We start from the raw sequence: 25,626 nt of genomic DNA on the forward strand, positions 1-25,626 counted from the left end.
CCTCTCCCATCAGCCCCAGTCAGCATAGCCAATAGATAGAGAATATGGGAGTTGTAGTCCTCAATGTTTAGTGAACACCACATGGCTTCTCTCTTTAAACGTAAGGAACGTTGGAAGTTAATATGGGGTCAGACACTAGAGGAATACTAATAGGTGATTTTATTCAGCTTCTGTAAGAACCCTTTAGCTACAGGGAAGCTAGCCGGGGGGGGGGGGGGTTGCCCCGGGTGAAGCCTCCAGATGGACATCAGTGAGGTTTCCAGCCTGTGTGTGTGTGTGTATGCAAATACACATGGGGCAAACTGGGTCTTTGACATGGGTGAAATAAAACCTCGATTCGCCCCTGCTGGAACAGGATCCATTTTGAATAACATAGTTCATTGGATCAGCTATACGTCTTGCGCAATGGTGAAGTCAATGAACTGGCTGGAGGCATTGATTTTTAGAACAGGGGGGAAAGGTCCTAAAGTGTTACAAAACGTTCACTCTCAGTTTGGCAAAACTGGCCCTCACAAGCTGCTGTCGTGTCTCTGGAAAAACTTCAAAGGGGAAAATCCAGAACACAGATACCTAAAAGTAAGTACATATATATTATACAGGACATTGAATCTACATTATACACTTCAGTAAATCCAGTAAAATTATTTAAATGTGTTAATTCAGTGAATTGGCTTTAAAATAAATTTGGAAGTTGCAAATTAATTGTTCATTAATGGTTTGCTGATAATTCTTTATGAAGCAAACAACATATAGCCACATTACTTCCCCAATCCTCACTTCTTCCTTCCTGCTCAAACATAACCCACCTCTATTTTTTCAAAGAAACAAATATTGAAATAGAAATTATTATTATTCCTATGCCAGAAATGCTGTCCTATTTACCATGTTTCCCAATAGTTCTGATTCTAACTACTATTCTGCATGCGATGCTATGTGCACCTCAAATGTATTTGAAGCTCCCATCTTTTCTTCAAATTACTTTTGAAGTAATTTTTTAATGAAATGATTTTGAAATGTTGTCTTATTTTATTGTTGTTAGCCGCCCTGAGCCCAGCTTCGGCTGGGGAGGGTGGGATATAAATAAAAAATTATTTATTTTTATTATTATTATTCTGCATTTTATTCTTATATCAGAAATACTGCTCTATATGCTATATCTCAAAATATTGACTGCTGTTCTGCAAGCAGTACTGTAAATCCACTATAAATGCATTAAAAATGAATCCATGCTGTATATCACATAATAACTTTTAACCTAGCATGCAAAGAATATTCTGTGTTAGAACAGAAGCTAACAGTTTTGTTTTCTTCTCAGCAGAAATATTCCTCATATAACGAGTGTACTATTACATGGTCTCTTATCAACTTTTAAAATAGGATTTTGACATCACAATTTGAGAGTGAATCTTTGAAAATTCACTTGCCATTGAAGGATGGTGTCGTCAGCTTTTCAAATCTCTGCACTGCTTCTGGCTTTTCTGGGTCTCATCCTTTTACTGGTTGCCAGTGTGTCCAACTGCTGGAAATTTTCTAGTCCATCAACAACGCTTATTACTGCAAGCTGGATTTATGAAGGTCTCTGGATGAACTGTGTAGCTACTTCTCTGGGCTCAGTTCAGTGCAAGAAATTCTTTTCCTTGCTCAGTTTGGAAAGTAAGTTAACACTTTTCATACATAAAATGCTGGATTCTTAGTCTGAATTTGTGCACTACTTATGCGAACATCTGACATTGTGTGTTTATAGATACATAGGAAAGAACTTTAATGCAAGCCTGTAGAAACAAACTTTCATATATATTATGTGATCAAATGTTGTGTCAACAATAATCTAAATCTGTCACTGAAAACATTTGTATTTTTAGAAGTACTGTATACAAATAGTACAGTTTACATGCATTTGTCCCACTCCAGGAGTGTTAATGCAAAGGAAGGAGCTCTGATGTACATAGTCAGTGGCTGCTCCCTTTCAATATTTAAAAATGCACATTTACAAAGTATATGTCCCAGGTAATCACTGCCACTATTTGATCCCTGTTTTTGCCTGTTGGGCAACATTTCGTTAACATATTGGGTGTGAGATACTAGAGCAGTCATTATCCAGGTTCAGCTCCCTCCCTAATGTCTCTAGAACAGAGGTTGCCAAACTATGGTCTGTGGGCCACCAGTAGTCCACAAGCTTCTTTCATGTCGTCCATGGTATGTGTATGAAGATCTGTGGCTAAAGATGGGCGGTAGCGCATCCATCGTATTAAATATTCATAATTGATTTTTTTTCTAGAATTCAATTTGTAATACAAAAAGATATAAGGAATAAAAAATGAAAGAGGTAATAACATACAATTAAAAATCATACAACATCTAACACATCACACTGTAATTGTTGCAGCAGGCAGGTCTGTGAAGATGTTTAGCAATTTTCAAGTGGTCCATTTGGGAAGCTCTGTTCTAGACATGAGTGAAGATGTACCTTTTGTCTAGTGTTGCACAAGCATGTAAATCAGGGTGGGGAACAGAGTTTGGCTGGTGGGCTGTTTCCTGAGCCCTTACTCCACAGGCCATTTTGACAGGTGGGTGGCTCTCCAGACGTTATTTGACTCCCATCATAACCTACCATTTGGCCATGCTGGCTGGTGCTTGTGGGAGTTGAAGTCCATTTACATCTGGATTAGCCACCCTTGCATTATGCAGTGCTTACATGTTACTGTCACTTCTCCTGTATTAAACTTCATTGAGAGGTATTTAATTGCTGTTTAATTCTACAAAATCTGATAAATGTGTAGCACGATGGTAGTTGCTTTTTCTGGATGTGGTATAAATAGCTGAGTGTTTACACAAGAAAGCTACCATTAGTGTAGTTGCTGATAGTTTATCTAGACACATTCATTTTCACTATTTTCCCATGGAACTTGACACCATATACTTAAATATCATCTTAACTCTTAGTTTATCCAGGGATCATTAAAAATAAATAAATTAACCATTTGAGTAGGTCATTATTTGTATCTTAAGTACTTTCTAATTATGCCTTAATCTTTGAGACTTTGTCTCCTGCTCTGATCCTTGTGCTGTGTTAAATAAACATAAAAATCATGTGGTGTCAGGCTTTTATTTTGCCCTGACGAAGATGCATTAACAAGGAATCAATTTCCTTATCAGTAAATCATTAAGACTTGCAAATTAAACATTCTGCAAACAAGTATTGGAGACAATGCTCACTCAGATCTTGTTTTTCTACATAGTCCAAACACAATCTAGACTTAGTATCTATTAAATGTTCCTGGAAAGTGCTTCTTTATGGGCCACTTTTATTCTAAAAAGAAAATCTCAATGCATATTGATTCTGCATTATCCCCTATTGTGCTCATTTGAAAACGGATAGAGGCAGTCCCAGAAACGGGGGTATATCTACACCTGCCCAGTGATGTGGGTGGGCATATAACAAGATAGCAGTTACCATTTCCACCTTCATCTGGGGCATAGGCAAGGGTGTGTGTGTGTGTGTGGATACATCCCCATTTGATTCCTACATTGCAGGGGTTGGACTAGTTGATCTTCGGGATCCATTCCAACTGTACAGTTCTATGATAACCTAAACAAGGGAAGGGTTTTCAAATGTGCACCAGGTAACTGCACCCATGCTTGTGAACAGTGGGATCAAAAATCAATCTAGATTAAAAGCTTATTGAGGATGAGCATGCACAATTCTGTATTGAGAAAAACTATTTATTTGCACTACAGATTGGTAAGTAACCTTAGATTACTGTGCTAGTAAGCCAGTCCTTACAACTTGCCCAAACTGCGGGAGGCAGTGGAAGACATGAGTGCCTGGTGTCCTCTGGTCCATGGGGTAACGAAGAGTCAGACACAACTAAATGACTAAACAACAACAAAGCCATTCCTATAGCACATTGTGGGCAACCTTTTCTGTTGAGGAACATGCTTGTTCACAGGTGAACTTTTGGGGTCTCTGTACTGGTAGTGGTGGAGCTAGACCTGACGATGGGAAGAATCGGAGACAGAGTGTTCTGAATTCACCAGTTCCTGGTGGTGCTTTAGATGGAGTTGCAGTCTTGCTAAAAGAAGCTGGCTTATAGTTTGTGGTAGGGAGGGAGGTCTAGCATTGCTTCTTGAGACTCAGCTGGCCTTGGTGACTTAGACCAGCTTTGATCAGCTTAAGCTAACCTAACCAGCTATGACCCATTTGGGGAGAGATCACCTTACTACAGTTGTAAATGATTTGATAACCTCCCTGTTGGGTTATTTCATTGCATTATATGTGGCACTCCCTTTGAAAATGGTCTGGAAACGTCATTTGTTCCAAAATAAGGTGGCTGGAGGTATTGATGGGGAGTGGTAAATATAATCACATCACACCAGTGTGCTGCCATACACCTGTGAACTGACTCTCAGTCTGCTTCCAGGTTCATTTCAAAGTGCTCCTTTGAATCTTTAGTGCCCTAAATGGCTTGTGGGCCAGACTACTTGAAGTATTGCCCTTTCCTACACATACTAGCTCAAAGTGCCTACATTATGGTGTTTAGGTACCGGGTAAAGACCCTTCTGTATTCCTATTCCCTCTATATGCTGGTTTGAGATGAATTTGGTTGATTTTAAAATTAGTTTTGTTGTGCAAAATTGGATTTATACTTAGTATTTTTAATGGCTTTGTAAACCACTCAGAGTAGAAAATCTTGGGGTCTGAAATTTCAGCAGCACCCTATGCAAGGAAAAAATCTCCCCCGCCTATCGTGTTCCATTCTAAAGAATTGTTGCGGTGCCCCCTAAGCACCTTACCCAGTGCAAGTGAACTGGTCACGCTCCTCTAAATCGGCCTCTGCTGACATGGGTATCATAAAGGGCAACCTAAGCAGTTTCTGTGCCAAAACTGAACCTAAGCCCCAATTGAAATGGATCTAGAAAATCAATGTCTTCCAAGAGTGCCTGGATCTGGTCCATGACCTCTCACTCAAGAACCTCTCCCAAAAAGGGGAGATTGGCAACTGGCCAGTAATTGTTTAGACTTTCCAGATCCAGGGAGAGTTTCTTAAGGAGTGATCTTACCACTGCCTTCTTCAAGCAAGCAGGGACCACCCTCTCTTATAAGGAGGCATTGATAACCTTCCTGGTCCAACCAACTGTCTAGTTTTTATCAGCCAAGAAGGCCAAGGATCTAGAATGCAAGCAGTCACTGTGACTGATCCAAGGACTGTGCCCGCATCCTTGAGCCTTACCAACTGAAACTCATCCAACAGGACTAGGCAGTGCTCTGGACACCCTTTGAGAGCCATCTGTTGAAACAGCAGAGTCAAGGTCCCAGTGAATGCAAGCTATTTTAGCTATAAAATGCTTTGCAAACAAGTCACAGCAAGCTACTATCAGTTCTGCTACCTCTTTTGGGCTAGACTGTAAAAGCACCCACAGTACTGAATGGCATAATGAGGATTGCAACAGAGGCTACCAAGTATACCTTCTTTGCTGTCTTCACTGCCACTAAGTAGGCTTGATGATGAACCCTCAGCAGTGTTTGATGGCATTTGACGTGAGTTTCTCTCCACTCATGTTCAAACTGTCTCTTAGCTTGTTTCATTGCTGTGAACTCTGGAGTATACCAGGGAGCCAAGTGGGCTCCATGAAGCAGGAGAAGGCACTCTGAGGCGATTGTTTCAGTTACCTGAAGCATTAGATAGCTATGCAGATGTGAAAAAATACCCATGCCGTAAATTTTATCAGAAAAACTGATCAATAGCATTTGTCCTTTTGCAAATCCAATGCAATTAGCACTTTTTTCTTAAACCACGCCTCCAATTATTAAAAGCAATGTGCTACAAATCTTATCATTTAGTTGACGGAACAAAGATCAAAGGTAGCTTCATTTTGGAGGAAACTAGCTAAGACAGCAAGTGGCCTTTAATGGGGAGATACTTCTTATATTTCATCTTAATACAAAATAGATAATATATCTGTTAGAAGTTTCAACTATGTCTGCTGTTTTGGAACTCACTGGTTTTGTACTCACCTTGGGTGGCTGGGTAGTGATTGGAGCAACTTTAAAAAACAGTTACTGGAAAGTCTCCACCGTACATGGGAGTGTGATTACAAGCTCAAGCCTGTATGAAAACCTGTGGCACAGCTGTGCGGAAGATAGTATTGGAATCTCCAACTGCAGAGCGTTTGATACACTTTTGGCACTTCCTGGTATGTCTTTATTTGATGTACATGTCCACGTCTTTATCAGTTGAAATAATTCATTGGGTGGGTGCATGGAAAGTATAAATAGTGAATTTTGACTGAAAATAACATCAATGAGGCATTTCCCTCAAAGAGCTTGTCAGATTATTACAGACTGCTTGTTTGAGCTCCAAAAGTGAAGGATTTTTGAAGTTTCTTGGCATGTCGATATGTGGAGGACAAGATTCTCTCTCCACCTGCTCTGAAAGGTGATGAATCAGAACACATTGAAAGTAAAGTGTGTGTCAGTGCATTCCCTTACTGAAGGTAACACATAGTCTTCACAGAGCTTTAAACAAGATAACATTTTTTGGCTGTTATTAAAAACAGCTAAAGGTTTGTGATGGCCGGTTATTTATCTATAGAGAAGGTATTATTGGCATTGGCAATGGGGCAATGTATTGTAGAGAAGCAACTGAGCTTTAAATAAGCTATTAAAAAAATATCTGTACACAGTGGTGTGCCTGTTATTTAGGGGGATTTGTTCGTCACCACTGATGTGTTGGGTTATGATCAGGCTTTATTAAAATTTATTTTGTAACATTACATTTGAAAATTTGCATTTTGCTTTGCATACACTCAACAAAATCTGCATTGACCTGAAAATATATAGGCTTGCTTTTCTGCATTTTCAAATAATGTACTTCTGGCTTCCATGAGTATTCTGCAGAGGCAATGCTACAAGGATTAATTCCCTTTGGATAAGAGAGGACTGGAGATTTACAATGTATAAGCAAAGCATATTAGAAACAAATACCGTATTTTTCCATGTGTAAGAGTAGGGGTTTTTTTACCAAAAAATTAGGTTTAAAATTGGGGCTCATCTTATACACAGGTAGTGCTGAGGGGTGTTTTCTTAATCTGGAGTCTCCAAAAATAGGGGGTGTCTTATACACAGAAAAATATGGTAGCTTCTTACAGGAAGTAGAACAACTGCTGAGCCTGCATCAGATTCCCCAAATGAACAGCATGGATCTTCACAGCCTTCTGGGCTACTTCTAGTTCAGCTACCTCTGGCTAAAATCTCTCACTTTCTATAGCCCCTTAGAGACAGTATAACCTCATAAACATAAACATGTATGTGATGTGGCCTCTTATGTGATTGTAATTGTGGGGCACCGGAATCGTTGCATCACATAATTTTTGATTGTGCTTTTCACTCATCGGCCAGGAGCAAGTTCCTTGCTCAATATCTAAAGGGAATTGCCGATGATACGAATGAAGCCAAACTGAGATATCTATTAAATGATGATGACCCCCTAAGATCACTCACGGTTGCCAGATTCTTGATCAGCGTCCTATCCCTAAAGAAGAGAAACGGACTCCTGTGCGGCTCAGAAAATCCCTTTAAACCATGATCTATGTTTTAGGATGTAACTAGGTGATATCACCACTGATGTCTTCTATTAATTTATGAGCAGAGGGTGATGTTTATGTTACAAATTTATTGTAATGTATGATGTTGGTCTTTTGTTTTTGTTCTGCTTTGGTTCTTGTCTGTTTTTGTAAGTTTTGACGGTTTTAAATTTGGAGGTTCAAGTACATTATGTTGGTATGGGAAACTGTCGTGTGACGGGCCAATGGCCGTAATAAAGATCAATCCAATATGTGATGTGGTTGAGAGTGGAACTTGTAACCAATTTCCCACCTGCACACATTTGTTCTGTGTACCGTCTGAAAGTGCCCTTCTTTGCAAATGCTTACTTGCTCCAGTCTATTTCTCTGTTCTTCCCACTAGCTGAAGGGTGGGAGAGACATTCCAGGGCAATAGTATCCCCAGTCATCAAGGAACACCACTGTCCTTTTGTTAGGTCCAAGCCATATTTTGATTTGTCAGGCAAAACCATAGTGATGGGGACCCAGTCACAGTAATAAAGACAGTCAAACTCATAACAGATTGTTTGAGCAGACCATGCCAGAATTATGACTGCCCTCATTTTACAGTTTCTGACCTTCTTGTCCAGTGGTTCTCAACCTGTGGGCCACGACTTGCAAGTAGGTCACAAATCCTGTGCAAATGATATACAGGCTGTATCAGTAAAATCCAAAATAACTGATTGCTTGAAATCTTTCCCTGGTATAATGAATATATCTTATAACTCTCTTATTTTGGTGCCGTGTTGCTGTATTGCAGCTGAATGTCAGAAAGGCTTGAATGTTAACATTTTAACACTCGGGAATCGCTATTTGGCAACTGCCAGTGACAGCTGGCTACATGGTGCTCATACAGGAAGTTGTCTGAAAGACTACTGTACTTCACTCCTGATGGGCAGGCACCAACAGCACCTTGTGGCAACCTGTCCATTGCCAGATCTGTCACAGATGAGCTAATTATTAATAGTGATGTGAGGTTTGCTGCGTCAAAGTAAGAAACAATATATTTACTCTATGTTTCAATCGTGATCTGAGACTACGTGAGGCAACCATCAAACCTTGCATTGACCTACTTGGTTGGTGAAATGCGAGCTCAGCCATCTCACTGAGACTTGCCAAAATAGACTTTATTGTAAATAAAACGATTAAAAATATTTATAGTTCATTATATCTAACACTGCTTGTGTAACCTTTGTTTTTAGGATTTTTTTTATAGCTCATGAAGCATTATCCTGCAGCCAGATGGTCTGGGTTCTTATATTCTCATAAACAAAACTGAATAACTTTGTAGGTGCTATAAATATTTCAACAAATCCACATTAATAGGGGTGTTAAGCAACTCTTGGCTTGGATGTCTCAAGTAATGCATATAAAATCGACAAATGCATGAAACCAAAGACTGGAAAAGATGTCAGGGCTGAAATTCATGTGACACTAAAAGGATGGGTCGGCATATCTGAGCCAGTGTTACCTTCTGGAGAAGGGATAAATCTTTATTCCTTTGCTTTATTGCTGATTTCGTACAAGTTCCTATCCATTTGCCCAGTTTGTGGTTGAGATGACATGACCTTAGTGAGAAATGACTAACTAGTTGGTTATATTATATGTTTGCTGAATTGTGACTTAACTTTTGGAAGAAGATTCCATTGTCTGTACAAAACACCATTCTTTCTTATAGGAGGTGATAATTAAACTTTGCTGGTAACACAGGATTATTTTTTTGATCTTTATATATTAAGAGGTCAGGATTCATGCCTTTCAGGGTTCAGATAAGAAGTTCCAGGGTTAAAACAGGTCATAATTTCAATTTATGCCAACTTCACTGATGCCATGATCTACAGCAGTGTTTGGGAAATGCTTTGGGGTGCTGGAACGATCCAGGGATGTGGTAGTAGCCCTGGGTCAATTGAGGAGCATGAGATAAAAATAAGGGGGCGGTGGAAGCATAAAGAAGAGAAGAAAATTTTGAAAAACCGTTCATACATGTTTCACCTGCTGTGTAATGGCGCTTACCGCCAGGTTGAGTGGCATTGTGGGATAGTGACAATGCCTCCCCTGGATCCGGTGGTTGTGCTGGAGGCGAAGGGTTTTCCTCGGCTTGGCCCAGGAAGTGGATTGCAGCTTGCCTGCCCATTCAGCCAATGGAAGGTGGGCTGTGGGATGCCGTTGGAGCGTAGTGGACTGTTACTTCAAGTGAACATGCATGGGATTCAGCTGCTTGTTAACTTATTTTTCAAGAAGTTGTAGGCATAAATGTAGATATATAAAAGAATGCAAAATTGTCACTGCACCTTTCTGTTTATTTGCTTAAAGAAAGTAGATTCCCAGGGGGTGCTGAGTAATTATCATTTTTTAAAGGGGGTGGTAGGCCAAATAGGTTTGGGAACCTCTGATCTACAGCAGTAAATCATAGGAAAAGTTTAGACTGGCACACATTTCTATGGATGCTCTTCAGGGTTTCAGGCTGAGTTCTCTCCCAACCCTACCTGGAGATGCCAGAAATAGGATGTTACCATCTCTGTGAAAAGTAGGTGCTTTTATCGCTGACCTGTGGACCTTCTTTGTGTATCTACTTATATGTTTTTAGAAACTTATAGTGTTTGCACTTCATTAAGGAATGGAGAGCTACCTAGCTTTGGAGATTACATAGTTGACTCTTTACACGCAAGTAGCTGCTGACACATTTGCTGCCTTGCTTATTATATTACTCAGCTATCTGATAAGAGGGGCAATCAAATCTCTGTACTGAACATAGTAGCAGCCTGTTCTTACTGATATATATAGTTGTGATAGTATGGGAGACAATTTGCTTTGCACCAACATAGCAACAGGTCATGTGGCATCCTACGTTACATAAGGAGTTGGGCAAGCAAGCCCACCCAGAGCTAACCCAACCACGCAAGCATGTCAACTAGTGGTTTCAGCAGTGTGACCAGGATGTAGCATGTTGGATTCCTCCCCCTCCTGCCATGTGTGGGGTCACTAAACATATTGAGTCAGTTGGCACATTTGGATTGTTGAGAAAGGGCTGTTGGTGCCACTCACAAAATGGTTGCTGTGGGGAGTGGCGTAAGATAAAATGACCATTATGTCTCAGAGTGAAAAGAGGCAGGGCTACAAAATGATGTTGGCATTTCCCCTGCATTAATGGAAAGACAGGCACCTATATCAGCCATTGCCATGCTTGCTCTCAGAGAGAAGCTCTTTGCATCTCTTCTCTCTTCAGAACAGAAAGGAGAGAGGGTATCTGATCCAGGCATCCAATGAAATGTGAACATGTTTATGGGGATGTGTTCAGTGTAGGGACCAGGTTGACAACCCCTGCCATAGAGGGTACTGGTGGGCACACTGGTCCCTATGGTAGCCCCCTGCAGGTGTAACTGAATTTGGGCATTTAAATAGCTACTTCCTTGATGCTTGTGGGAAATAAGTACCGTATGATGTCCAGGCAACCAATCATCGAAACTGTGAAGTTTTGTTTGGTTGTATCCAGTGGTGGCTTTGCACTGTGCATGCTCAGGGTGCCTGTTTTTTTACCAATCCCTGCTCCCCACTTAAGTCCCCCCTGGAACTGTATGGCTTATGGCACAGAAGCTGCAGTGAGAAAGTGGGCTGGTTTGGTTGCTCAGCAAAATAATGTGCCTCAAGTCATGGGACGCAAGCCATTAGTGAGGGGTCCCTCTCCCCTTTGTATCTTTAAGTAAAGGTTAAAAAGATAAAGGATCCCTGGACTGTTAAGTCCAGTCGAATTTGACTATGGGGTGTGACGCTTATCTCTGCTTTCAGGCCAAGGGAGCCAGCATTTTTCCACAGGCAGCTTTCCAGGTCATGTGGCCAGCATGACTAAACTGCTTCTGGTACACCATGACAGAAGCCATAGCACACGGAAACGCCATTTACTTTCCTGCCACAGCAGTACCTATTTATCTACTCACACTGGTATGCTTTCGAACTGCTAGGTTGGCAAGAGCTGGGACAAAGCAACAGGAGGTCACCCTGTCACGTGTATTCGAACTGCTGACTTTCCGATCAGCAAGCCCAAGAGGCTCAGCAATTTAGGCTACAGAACCACCTGTGTCACTTTACCTTTTATACAAAGTACTCACATAGATCCATGTGTTCACAGAGGCAGCCTAGTCATGCTTCTTGCGGCAATTATTGTGCAATTATTTGGAAGATTGAACTGAACGGTCCTTGACCTTGTTACTTTCTGTTTCTAATTTCTGAGTTCTAATTTTTAGAAGAAAGTAGCTTTGCTTTGATGGTGTGCCATTAAATATATATTTTGCTCAAAACTTCCCTGCTTTCTAAAGGAGGTTCCAGGTTTGTTTCTTTTCTTTTCTTTTTTTAAAAAAGCCTTTATTTTGCTGACCATTAGAGGGACAATACTGCTTCCTTCCTTCTTTGTGCTCTGACTGCACACAAGTGCTTTGTGAATTGAGTCTGGAGGGGAAGAGCTAGATTGAGAGTTAAAAATAGCCTTTTAACTAAAAGGATTCCAAAACAAGCAAGTCCACAGTCTCTGTCCTTATTAAACCAGTGAAAGTATCTGCCAGAACTAGAAATGTATTCTTAAAAAGAAAATATCTGATCATTGAGCGTTATGCTTTGCTCCTGTTTCATAATAAACTTTGTGGTGGCAATTATACCTTGGACTGCTTCTGGATTTGCTGCCAAAAGCAAGGCAGGAGGTAGGGTGGCTGCTTAGGAATGACCAAAAAAGAGGTACTGCCTCACCAGAAAATGGAGGTCCAAAGAGGACACTACAGTGGTACCTCGGGTTAAGTACTTAATTCATTCTGGAGGTCCGTTCTTAACCTGAAACTGTTCTTAACCTGAAGCACCACTTTAGCTAATGGGGCCTCCTGCTGCTGCTGCGCCTCCGAAGCACGATTTCTGTTCTCATCCTGAAGCAAAGTTCTTAACCCGAGGTACTATTTCTGAGTTAGCGGATTCTGTAACCTGAAGCGTATGTAACCCGAGGTACTACTGTATTAGAATCAAGTGGTATATAAATTCTGGTTCAATGTCTACAAATGTCTACAAAGACCAGTAGCATCTACAAAGACCTGGTACCTCAGGTTACATATGCTTCAGGTTACATACCATGGTTAGTTACTTGAAACAAAAGTGACAGAGTATATGGATGTTGTTTTCCAACAGCAAAGTTAAATTTAAGCAGTCAGCATATCTCACAAAATGTATACCTTGATCTTGAGAGGGAAAAGGATCCCTAACTATCTCAGAATCCTAGACATTGAGTATGACCATTTCCCACACTAAAATGAAGAGAAAATACAACTTCTTATGTAAAATTCCTAACTTTGGCTGATTCATACCATACATAAATGGACTATTTATCCTGTTATTATTGCTGTTAAATTTATATCCCACTCTTCCTCGTAAGGACGCGTTTGGCGCTGTGGGTAAAAGCCTCAGCGCCTAGGGCTTGTCGATCGAAAGGTCAGCGGTTCGAATCCCCGTGGCGGTGTGCGCTCCCGTTGCTCGGTCCCAGCGCCTGCCAACCTAGCAGTTCGAAAGCACCTCCAGGTGCAAGTAGATAAATAGGGACCGCTTACTAGCGGGAAGGTAAACGGCGTTTCCGTGTGCGGCTCTGGCTCGCCAGAGCAGCGATGTCACGCTGGCCACGTGACCCGGAAGTGTCTCCGGACAGCGCTGGCCCCCGGCCTCTTGAGTGAGATGGGCGCACAACCCTAGAGTCTGTCAAGACTGGCCCGTACGGGCAGGGGTACCTTTACCTTTACCTTCCTCGTAAATCAGCCCAGGGTTGCAAACAACAAGTGACAAAACAACAAAAACATCCTTAAAACATATTTAAAGCAATTCTGCTACAGATGCAGAGGCCTCAACTTGCTGAAAGACTTGTTGAAAGAGGAAAGCCTTCAGTAGGCACCAAAAGATGATGCCTATCTAACATTCGAGCGGAGGGGATTCCACAGGATAGGGGCCACAACAGTAAAGACCCAATTCCTACATTGTGTGGAATGGACCTCCTGATAGTGTCCCCAGGAAACCCTCACCTGCAGTGCCATGGCAGATTAGGTATATACTTTGTTGTTTGAAACCTGCAAACTACATAGATAAGTTTACATTATAGAACCACCAGACGCTCATTAAAGAGTATGATAATGCTAGATGATAGCGTAGAATTCAGTTGCATAATAGCTACAGAAAACATGTGGCTTACATTTATTTGTCACCTGTTCTTGTCACTTGATTCATTAATCATGTGCTGCAACTCCTATTCATTGGTACAGTGGATTAATAAGTTACTTTATGAATCAATACTTACCAGTGGATAGTATTCTAGGGAATTTCTCACTACATCATAAATATGCTTTTGTTTTTTTCTCCACCAGCCCCCAGTCTGAATGTTTTAATTGTTTTTACTAATGATTTTAGTGTTGTATTTGTTTAGTAACCTGCTTTGAGGTTTTTTACAATCAAGTGGTATATAAATTTGAATGAATGAATGAATGGTTAGTAATTGGGGTGTCAATGCTGCTGAGCTACACAGAGTCAAAATAGAAATAGAAATGGCTTTGCAAACCCAATATGGGATGGAGAGAATAGCTTCAAACATTAAACTGGCAAAATGACCACCAGAGGATGGAAGAAGAAGAAGAAGAAGAGTTTGGATTTGATATCCCGCCTTTCACTCCCTTTAAGGAGTCTCAAAGCGGCTAACTATCTCCTTTCCCTTCCTCCCCCACAACAAACACTCTGTGAGGTGAGTGGGGCTGAGAGACTTCAAAGAAGTGTGACTGGCCCAAGGTCACCCAGCAGCTGCATGTGGAGGAGCGGAGACGCGAACCCGGTTCCCCAGATAACGAGACTATCGCTCTTAACCACTACACCATACTGGCTCTGGAGATGTTTGCATATAGAATTATTATGCTGGTTGTTGCTCACCTCTGTATGCTTGCATTCAGTCTTGACCATTTACTTCCAGATCTGTCCAGCATCAATCTTTGCTCCTTTCCTTTTTTATGTGGGTTGCTAAGCATGCAAACAGGTATGAGATGAGGAAGGGGAATTTGGGCAACTCTCAGAGGAGAAGTCAGACCAAAAGACAGATTCACATACATGTGGGTAATGTAAGATGTTTCTGACAGTCTAAGGGCTTGAGAGATTTCCTCTAGGGTGGAATCATGGTTTGGGCTGGTTAATCTCACATCTGCCTCTATAGCCACACATTTGGATCAGTGGGCATGTATTGCTGTTTGACATGTCCTTTGCTGAAACTGATACCTTTCTTGACAAAATTTTCTTTCCTCTGCAGCTTATATTCAAGCATGTCGGGCCCTGATGATCACTTCGCTCATCTTGGGTATGTGTGGGACTCTGCTGACACTGCTTGGTTTGAAGTGCACTCAGCTTGGATCCAACAGTGAAAATGCAAAATCAAAAATTGCCATGCTGGGGGGAATGGTCTTCATTTTAGCAGGTGAGATATAGGTAGACCGTGCACCAAAAAAATAAAGCTAATGGAATAATACAGTGGCTCTCAAAGGATGTTGTGCACCATGCTGGTGTGGCTGGAGGATTCAAGGGCAATCAAAGAAACATTTAAACATATCAGTATAGTATAGTATTAAAATAATGTTTTTTTATTTGAAGAATATGAATTGATAACTTTTCTAAATGAGAGATCTTAAGGACAACCCTACTAGTGATTCAGAATTGCCATTAGAACAGAGTGCTGGAGAAGATGTGTTTATAATTCTATTTTGGGAATGGTTAATGTTCTTATGCAGCTGCATTGTTTTATGCTTTCTGGATGCCCCGTGATCATATTATAAAGTAGTTGGGTTTTGTGTTATAAATCAAGCACTGCTGGTTGTTGTTTCTTTTTGTTTTCCAATGCATTTCTTTTTGATAAAAAAAATCTATGTGGTGCATGCAAATTTTTATATGTGACCCAGAGAAAATTTTTTGAGAAGCAGTGGAATAATAGGAAAGGGGAGGCACTCAATTGCCATCTTATTCAACACAATGTAATGATGCAGAAACACATCCATCCAGCAGCCCTGAGCAAATTAACCAACTCAGCTGAATGGAGTATTCAGCTGAAACTCATGAGGCTGAGTAGGATTTCATTAATCAGCTGATGACTTTATTATATTTACGTACATGTTATTTCTGTAAGGCAAGGCTGTGGAATTCGTTAGTTCGCTCCATTAAAATGGATCTGTATTGTTTCCCTAGGTCTCTCATCAATGGTTGCTATTTCTTGGTATGCAGAAAGGATCACAGCTCAGTTTTTTGATTCATTTTATGGTGGAACCAAGTAAGTTTACAGACTTGCATGTTGTTGCTTAAAAAAAACTCAGTTCAGTAACTGCAATATGTAAATGGCTTTAGGCATTGTTAAAACTCACATGAAACTAACATTTGGCTTTAATCTTTTTTGCATTGTACGTTTCTTAACAAAAAATGATGAGATTCATAAGAATACTTTGAATGCATGCTTCAGTAACATTCTGCTGCTTCCTGTTGACCTAGTTCCTTATTTTAGTCTGTTGGTCATGCTGAAATGTGACCAAAGGACAGAGGAATTAATGTCTCTGACAACCATAAAGGAAGATAGGTTGCTGGGGGGGGGGTGTTTAAAGGATTACTGTAGGTGAAAGCCCTGCTTTGACCCACCTCAGTGTTTGCAGATCATCTATTTGAGACAAAACCCATTTCTCCTGCCTTCTGCAGAAATAACCTGGAGAGCGGCTGGTCATATCTCCTAGCTTTTTCCTCCTATACTCAATGTTTTTCCCACTGGCAGCCACTACATTAGAAAAATACATGGCAAAATGTATCTGAATTGATTGTAATGATGCTTCTACAAAATCATTTTTTCCAGATATGAGCTGGGATATGCACTGTACTTAGGCTGGGCTGGTTCCCTCCTTTCTATACTTGGTGGGATCTTCCTGACATGTTCAGCATGCAAAGAAAAACACAGGTAGTTGACCAATTGCTATTACAAGAGTAAAAAGTATCAATGAGATTGTTAAAGATTTCATTGAGCTGTCTGTTTTGTCTGGTAACAAACCCCAAGTGTTTATATTGCTTTCCAAGCATTTTGAAAATATATAACATATGCAATGAAATGCCTGAAATAATACTGAAAATGATAGGACTTTCATCTGAGCAAACATGAATAGGATTGGATTGTAACCTCTAGTAAAGGTAAACGGACCCCTGACCATTAGGTCCAGTCGTGGCCAACTCTGGGGTTGCGGCGCTCATCTCGCTTTATTGGCCGAGGGAGCCGGCGCACAGCTTCCGGGTCATGTGGCCAGCATGACTAAGCCTCTTCTGGCGAACCAGAGCAGCGCACGGAAACGGCGTTTACCTTCCCGCCGGAGTGGTACCTGTTTATCTACTTGCACTTTGACATGCCTGACTCAGTTAAATTTCTCAAAAATAGAGAGAATGAAAGAATGAGAGAGCAGCAGCACATTGACACCTCTTTTTAATTACAGAGACTACAAGTATGCTGCTACCCGGCAAGGCAAGGATGCACGTATCTACATCAAACAGTCCGAGACAGTCACATCTGCCAAAGACTACGTTTAGATTTTAAAATGTTTCACATGTTCTAACTCATTACTGTATAACATCTAAGCCCTCCATTCCCATTTCCATATTCCACTTTCAACAGACATTTTACATATATGTAGAATTTCCTTCTGGTAATAGTTTAAGCTACAGTGTCATTTGGGTGTATGAGAACTAGCCTAGTAAAGAAAAATAATATGTAACATGTTAGCATATTCCCAACCCACCCCCGAAAACAAAAACAAAAGAATAACACCCAGGAGGTGTTTTTTATCTAGTTTTATCTAGTTTATCTACATTTATTTAGTTTTTCATAATGTTGTCTCATTGTACTAGGGAACACTGTAAACTTAGGATCATTTCAGGAATAAAACGTCTTATCTCTCTCTGAAGGATTCAGTATTTAACCACACAATATGCAAACACTATATGAGGCATGAACTGATTCTGACAAGTTATCATGGACCTTAATAATATTGGTACCACAGTATTTGCATAGTGCTTTAGAGTGTCCAGAGTGCTTCACACACATATTATCTCTGTAACCATCACAACAGTTCTGCATGGTTGATCAGGATAATCCCCACACTGCAGATGGAGGAAGGGGCTGAGGAAGAGAGAGGGAAATTTGCTTAAGGCCTCCTACCAAGGTTGTGATGGAGGCAAGATTCAAAGGGGAAACATTCTCATTCACCTCACTTAGGCATTGCATCACAGAGCTCTCATTGGCCAGAGCTACTGTCAAAGAGACTTTTTGTGCAGAACCTTTGTTACATGTTTTGACCTGCTGCTTATGAATGTATGTTCTACCGAGTGCTAACATCTTTACTGTTTGTGTATATTCAATAAACCTAGAGTTTGTGCTTCTTTATAACAAAGTTTTGCTTCTCTTGTGTGTTATTTTACCCACCGTTAGACATCAGGGCCCACATTTCCATGAACTTAGGCAGAGATAGCCAGTGTGCTGCTTGCGTGACCACCCCACCAAACGATCTCGAGTAAGTAGGTCTCGAGTAAATATCCTCAATAAATGAGAGACTTGTTTGCTCTTCTTCCTCAGTTTCTGTTTGCACAGGCTCAGTCTCCCCTACGCTGAACAAACACTCCTTAAATATGCCCACATTCCATTGTAGGCCAGGATTAGACACCCTCCCTTCTGTTCTGAACAGGAGAGATACAAAAAGCTGCTCTGTGAGTGTAGCAGAGGCTGATGTAGGGCCATCCACTTTTCCATGGATGGGGACCATTTTAGGGGCCTATATCTTCTGCTGCTCGTTTAGATGTGGCAGCTATTGTGTGTTATGCCTTACCACCACCACTGCCCACCCACCAGTCACTGGCACCCATTACAATTTCTTATAAATCCCAGTGTGCCCACTGACCCCAAAAGGTATGCAGTTCCTGGCTTAGGGTAGGGATAAACAACATGTTACACTTAAAAGAAGCCCTGGCCTTTTTTCAAAGAAGAAGAGTGGTAGGGGAGCTGTTTGTGTGTGTACTGAAGCAGATGGGAGTAGGATTGGGAGTTGAAAAACAGCCAGCAGGTGGGAAAGTTAAGAACTCACCCTTTCTCTTCTCAAAACAGAACCCTCCTTCTTATTAAGCTGCTTGGTTAGAGCATGGTGCTGATAACACCAAGGTTGCTGGTATGGTACAGCTGCATATTTCTGCATTGTAGGGGTTGGACTAGTTGATCCTTAGGATCCCTTCCAACTCTACAATTCTATGATTAAGCTGCCTTGCATGTAAAAATTCAGCCATCACTAAGAAACTAAGATTACTACTTCCACACCCTAAATACTTTATTCGTATTGTATAATCAGTCATCAATCATAATCACTTTCAGAAAAATATGCCAATTCACTAGCAGAGTACTGTTAATCGAAAAAGAAAATACTGATATGATTTTAATGTAGACACATAAATAGCTACAGGCAATCATACATGCAGGCATAAAATGCAGATAAGAGTAGATTGATATATTTTACATATTCGCAAAGACAGTTTTCATTTTGCCCAAGGCCATTATTTGTTGTTCTGTCCTTCCTTGTTATGAACTTTGGAGCCAGCTGTTATAATGTATGTTTCCCATGAGAGTAGAAACTTTTATTTAAATACAGGTGATTGTCAGTCATGCCAGTGGGCGCTCGCAACATGCTCAAAATATATATCTATTGGTGAAATAAAACAAATGAAGCAGTGTTGCATTAAAACACATTTTAAATAAATTTTTAGCCTTGAGTAATGCAATAGAGTGCCAACATTGTGCATCATTTCTCAAAGATGGATACAAACAACACCCAAGAAACACATGCAAAAACCCTCCAATCTGGAGGGGCACATAACCACATTTTGACCTCAATGTGCAACATTTACTTTGTGGCTTCAGGGACTACTAAAGTTCCAAATAATAATGTTTTGGGGGATGTCTGTGTGACCTCTGAGCAGTACACCAAAACAGCTCCTCAGGAACTAGGCAGATGAGAAGCATGTTGATGGTTATCAGTCACAGAGCAAGTCTGGGCGACCTGACTTTTGAGCATCCATTCTGATTTGCTGTTAAACAGAGGCTAGACTATGCTCAGTCTTTATTGATAATTTGTTCTGATTTGTTTGCCAGGTGTTTGCCAGGTGTTTGCCATATCTCAATGATCAATCATCCTGATTTGCTTATGAGGTGATTACATGTTTCACCATCAACCATTTGTTAATCACACACTTTTCAAATGCTTTCTCCTTCATTTTCCAAAAAGCAAAAAGTTCATTTTTTAAAAAAGTGGGTATGTTGTGTAGGACAACCGATAGCTTTAATCCTCTCTGATTGTGCAAACATAAGCTCCTGCACACACTTGAATCTCTCCCACAAAATTCTTGTGGGATAACCAGCCTCATATAACCATGCTTAACTCTAAGGGGTTAATACCATAGAGTAAGCTGCCCTGCCAGGCTTAGGAGGTCACTTCACCTCAGCTTGAGAGGGACTAGGTAATCAAGCCTATTGTTCAACCAGTCTTCCTGAGAAGCTCAATGTGTGAGGTCTAAGTTTATTTCTGCAGCTCAGACCACATGGCCACTCTACTCTTGAGTTCCTATACCAGGGGTCTGCAACCCGCGGCTCCGGAGCCGCATGTGGCTCTTTTACACCTTTGCCGCAGCTCCGGGGCGGATACTAGCGAGGGGAGGAGGTGCATTGTGTGCTGTACTGGCTGTGACGTCGCATGGGGGCGGTGCGTGCGTTAGTCATGCACCATCCCGACATCACCTTCCCGCCCGCTGTCAGATCGCGGCTCCGGAGATATATTTGTTTTAAATGTCGCAATGGTTTTGCGGCTCCCAGTTGTTGTTTTTTCTTCAGAAACGGGTCCAAGTGGCTCTTTTTGTCTTAAAGGTTGCAGACCCCTGGCCTATACCAATAATTTAGGAACTTTACCACTTTAACTAAGCCAAGTTTTATTGCCTGTGCAACTTTTTCTGAAGTGCAGGAACCTGACTATTGGATAGTTTGTAAGTAAATCATTTTTAATTTACCAAAAATGCTGTCTTTTTCTATGCTAAGGGAAGAGGGAAGTTTTGGAACTCAGAAAGACATATTTTAAAGGCCTAAAGGCCTACATTTCCATGCTTTACCTTGCTGTGTATTTTGTGATTTTAAATCTCTGCTGGGGTTCTCTCACCAAAGAGTACTTGCCACAAAACTAGATCTTGGCATCTAGAGAACTCTCCTTTCTATATACCTATATTTTTTCCTTGCCACCAACAATACTGACAATCTGGAGGCATCTACAATCTTTCCTCCAAGCTCTTAGGACACACACACCTCCTTCAAGGAGTTCCCCCCCACACCACAGTCTGGATCAAAACAAAAATGTTTATTGCGAAGTTATTTTTCGAGAAGGATCCATCTGATGCTGCATTTGTAAATGCCCTTCATATTTTTGTAACTGGGACCAAAAGCCAACATTGGGCTCTGCTACCGGCCTGGCCATCTTCACAATCTGCAGGGAGGAAAAAAAGAAATGTATTACACACAAAGGAAGTGACTTTCCCACAGGCTGGCCATTTACAGTTGCCCTAAAAGTGGAACAGTATCACTGAAAAGAAGGCACAGAGTGACATAAATTTATGTGCTAATTTATATGCACAGATGCAAATTCATAAATAATGACTGCAAATTTAACAGACGTACAATACATCTCATCATAGCAGTCTATAGGAATGGGCAAATTTGTCAATTTAGATTTCTACCAGTTTTGCATTGTTCCAATCTTAAGTTCAGTTTTCCACATTTCTATATCAGTTTGGATTATTATTATTATTACTTTTTAAAGAAAAAGTCCTCATGAAAATTCATCACCATTTGCTACACACCATATACACAATATAAAGCACATTTCTTCCCTCTAAGAATTCTGGGCACTGTAGTTTGGAAGGGCTGCTGCAAATTATAATTTTGTGGTGAGTGAACTACAGTTCCTAGAGTTGGGGGAAGTCCTGTGCTTTAAATGTATGGTGCATATGCAGCCATAGTATATTAAGATCCTGGCAAAAAGAACCAAATTGTTGCTGTTTGCAATCCTTGCCACCCTTTTGCTCCCCAAAACTAGTTTTCTAGCAATACAACAGAGGTCTGTACTAATGCTAGAAACAGGCAATAGTTTTTAAGAGAGTTGAAAGCAACATGTGAGTGGCATTAACTTCCAATGGTGTCCACACATTTTGTCTCACTCAGCTTGTTCACACCTGTTACACTGAGGTACAAGCTGTCACTGCAACTATTGATGTGAAAGGGTGTACACTTGATCTGTACAACTCAGCTATTATGTCTGGCAGAGGTAATAGTGTGAAACATGTCCATGCCACAAGCAACTATTACATTCTTTGTTGCATAAATTTGACTAACTTGCCTTCAGTCTAAGATTATTGATTTTTAAGGAAATGGCATGAGTGATGGCATTCGTATGAGAACCGATTGTGAATAAAGACATAAACAACATACAATATTTCTGAAATGCTTGAGTACTATTATTATTATTATTATTATTATTATTATTATTATTATTATTATTAAGTGCATAGGGAGGAAGCTGCAAAACTTCCTGTATAATGTTGCCAGATTTTATTTTACAGGAGTTTAAACTCCTGAATCTGACAATTCAGAATTTGCTTGCCATTGGAATTTCATTGGGCAAAAACACCCCCAACAATCTCCAGTCAGAGTTGGCTTTATTTGCCCAACTGAGAAGGAAATTAGGCTGCCTTTAAAATTAATTGTCTTTCTTATCCTTATGACACTTTCCTTGGAGAGAGAAAACTGAATCAGAACTATTGCAATGACTTTTGTTATGCAAAGCATTACAAATTAGAAAGTAAGATGCTCTTGCCCAGTTGAAATACAAATGCTTCTGCATTTCAGCATCAACCACCGAGCTATAGAACAAGATAGTTATTTTTCCTGCATGCTCACAATACCTCAAAGGCATCCTTCAGGCTGAGATTTTGGTGCTTCATCAAGTAGGCAGTGCAGATGGCAGCAGATCTGCTGCGGCCGTTTTTACAGTACACTAAGCACTTCCCACCACTCTGGACTGCGCCCTCTATGGCATCGCTGCAGCGCTCAAAGTATCGATACAGGTCCTCTGAGGGATCATCAAAGACGGGGACCCTCAACGTCTGGACTTGCTGAAAGCTCGGGAAGGGCTGCTGCCTGGAGACATTGACACAGAACGTAATCCTCTCTTGAACGAGGAGATTCTCATCGCAGGCTGACCTGGAATTGCTAATGAACAGAGAATCGGTGACCTTGCAGAGGGTCAACATTTGAAGGGGAATGGCGGGGCTGCAGGAAGAGGAGCAGCTGAACCTTTCTCTGGTTCAGGAAAATGACGGGGAGAGGCAGAGCGGTGCTTGAGACTCACCTCCCGAAAGCGCACAGATTGTCAGATCGCTCTGGATGTCTTGTTCTGCAGCCATCTGCAGTCTGTGCTATATTTATTCTGCTTGTAGCTGAAAGGATTACATTTCAGACTGTCCTAATGCCTTCTGTTTTTTTTTTTTTTTTAATGGCAGCACTTAGCAATATTGAGCTTTGGACAGTCATTTTGGAACAATAGAGCGGTTATTCAAGACTCTCTAGAATTTCTTTAAGATCACACAAACACATAATCAGACTTGTTGGTTAGAAGACTCAGGGCCCCTCCAGACTGGTGTTTTATTGCTGCTTTATTCTGCAACATGTTCCTGACACAGTAATAGTGCATTAGTGATGGATTTGTTCTGCTTTGTTAGCTGTTCTGTGATGCTTTCCCAATTACTGCTGTCTGGAGGGGCTATAGTGCCATAAAAGTTGAGCAGAAGGAGAGAATCCCCATAATATATTTGGTAAGAAAAATTAAGGGATTTTAGCAGGATCATCCTGTTTGCACAAGGAAGTGTGTGGAGGGAGCTTTACTGCAGTAATTTCTACACATAGTCACCAGGGAAAGAATAGAATTGAATAAGAACATATGCCAGTCTGGTGGGTCGACAGGCGTTATTAGCGAATGCCAGCATCGGGAAATAACACTCCCACAGAATTCTGCAGTTAGCGAAGTGACTGGATGAAGCATGTTTGCAATGTTTCTTCTTTGGGGAAGTGAGAAAGCTATTAAGACATTGTGAATATAGATAGCTTGTTTCAGAAGGGTAGCCATGTTAGTCTGTTGCAACAAAAAACAGAAAGGTGTTTTGTGGCATCAGAAAAAAAGATTTGTGGCATAAGCTTTCATGAATGAAGGTGGCTTTAGTCCAGGGATGGGCAGATGGCAAATCAGTACATATGCATTGATTTGAGCAATTTGCAGTAGACCAGCAAGGATTCTGGCTCCCAATTGTTCAATGGCAGCAAAAATAAAAAAAGCTCCCTCAAGTTTTGAAACGTGTGAAATCCAGTCCAACTCAACCTCAGCCTGCAACGACAGGATGCAGTGCAGCTTCTCTGATTTTAAGAGGCTAGCATATGCTATGTGCTGGAACATTTAATGAGAGCTGCTAACATCCCCCAAACAAACTCGTCTAAAAATAACAATGAAAGGGGTCAAAGTTATAACATGTACTCACCGATGAGTCAGATGTTTACTCTTGTCTTTTGTTATTTCTAGAGCCTAGCACTCTATGAAGAATAGGGAGTATGTCCACTGTAACATTCCACTGCCACAGAAAGGGGATCAGCAGGTTGGCTGAGTATATGAACTGCCACTCAGCAAGTCTTGTCACACTTATGATGCTGTGGCCATACACTAAAAAGTGTTGCCACCCTCTTTCTTTCTTCTTTTTTGATGCTTATTTTATTAAAACATACAGCGACTGAATATCAAGTAGTTACAGAGAACAAGAACCAGCGACTGTCTCCCCATATTGTGCTGTGAAAGGAGGTTTAGGAGATGCTAGAATGAAAGGCTAGTGGGGCATGTGGCCATTCCTTCTACAGTGGTACCTCGGGTTAAGAACTTAATTCGTTCTGGAGGTCCGTTCTTAAGCTGAAACTGTTCTTAACCTGAAGCACCACTTTAGCTAATGGGGCCTCCTGCTGTCACCGCGCCGCCGGAGCACAATTTCTGTTCTCATCCTGAAGCAAAGTTCTTAACCCGAGGTACTATTTCCGGGTTTGCAGAGTCTGTAACCTGAAGCATCTGTAACCTGAAGCGTCTGTAACACGAGGTACCACTGTACTGTACATATGTCAGGAAGCATTGAGTACAAACTCACAACATCCTGAGAGGGATCTGGGGTGTGGGTGGGAGAGGACAAGGGAGAGGACACTTCGTAGCCTGGTTGGCAATGGGAGACCATGTCTTGCCCAAGGCAATCAGAGCAGAGAGATTGTGTATTGGCTCTCCTTCACTGGAGGTCTTGAAGCAGAGACTGGATGGCCATCCGTCATGGATGCTTTAGCTGAGATTCCTGCATTGCTTTCCACCCTCTTTCTGATCTGGGAACGGGGTGGAGACCTCTCACCAATTCCAGTGCTAGCTTGAAGGAAATGCCAGTGGAAGAACAAATCATCAGCTGGTGTGAAAAGTAAACTGCAGGCACCATATGTCACAGAATTTATGGAATCTGTGGTATTGAGACTTGTCCAGTGATATATTCCTTTTGGTCTAAAGCTGTTGTCCATAGCAATTTTGTATTGGCAAAATCCTTGATATCTGGAGGCATCCATGTACCTGTAAAATAAATGTCTGTAGTATTGGGATGAATGGCAGGACAACAAAAGTGGATTTGATGAGCCTTTATGGTTGCCAAGAAACTACTGCTTAGGGCCTGGAAGGATAAACAGCCACCATCTATTATGAAAAGGGACCCCTGACCATTAAGTCCAGTCGCGGACGACTCTGGAGTTGCAGTGCTCATCTTGCTTTATTGGCCGAGGGAGCCGGCATTTGTCCGCAGACAGCTTCCGGGTCATGT

General features: G+C 41.2%; 2 protein-coding genes across 5 annotated transcripts; one reads left to right on the plus strand and one right to left on the minus strand.

The window, feature by feature from the left end:
* Window positions 1-283: 283 nt before the first annotated feature.
* On the plus strand, window positions 284-18,059 carry LOC114597624 (claudin-15-like). 4 transcript variants are annotated; one of them, XM_028730635.2, is made up of 6 exons: window positions 284-576; window positions 1,316-1,653; window positions 14,906-15,070; window positions 15,832-15,913; window positions 16,481-16,582; window positions 17,106-18,059. In XM_028730635.2, the coding sequence occupies exons 2-6, from the start codon at window positions 1,434-1,436 to the stop codon at window positions 17,197-17,199; spliced, it is 663 nt and encodes a 220-aa protein (XP_028586468.1). In that variant the 5' UTR covers window positions 284-576; window positions 1,316-1,433; the 3' UTR covers window positions 17,200-18,059. The 4 variants fall into 4 exon arrangements, with proteins under 4 accessions (XP_028586468.1, XP_028586469.1, XP_028586470.1 ...); XM_028730636.2 differs by having other exon boundaries at window positions 1,319-1,653; XM_028730637.2 differs by having other exon boundaries at window positions 285-576; window positions 1,378-1,653.
* Window positions 18,060-18,953: 894 nt separating this feature from the next.
* On the minus strand, window positions 18,954-23,084 carry DUSP28 (dual specificity phosphatase 28). The gene is made up of 3 exons (XM_077930114.1): window positions 22,651-23,084; window positions 20,586-21,176; window positions 18,954-20,270 (listed from the first exon to the last, which is right to left on the minus strand). The coding sequence occupies exons 1-2, from the start codon at window positions 22,996-22,998 to the stop codon at window positions 21,051-21,053; spliced, it is 474 nt and encodes a 157-aa protein (XP_077786240.1). The 5' UTR covers window positions 22,999-23,084; the 3' UTR covers window positions 18,954-20,270; window positions 20,586-21,050.
* Window positions 23,085-25,626: the final 2,542 nt, after the last annotated feature.

Source organism: Podarcis muralis, chromosome 6, assembly GCF_964188315.1.
Source record: "Podarcis muralis chromosome 6, rPodMur119.hap1.1, whole genome shotgun sequence".
Taxonomy (NCBI): Eukaryota; Metazoa; Chordata; class Lepidosauria; order Squamata; family Lacertidae; genus Podarcis; species Podarcis muralis.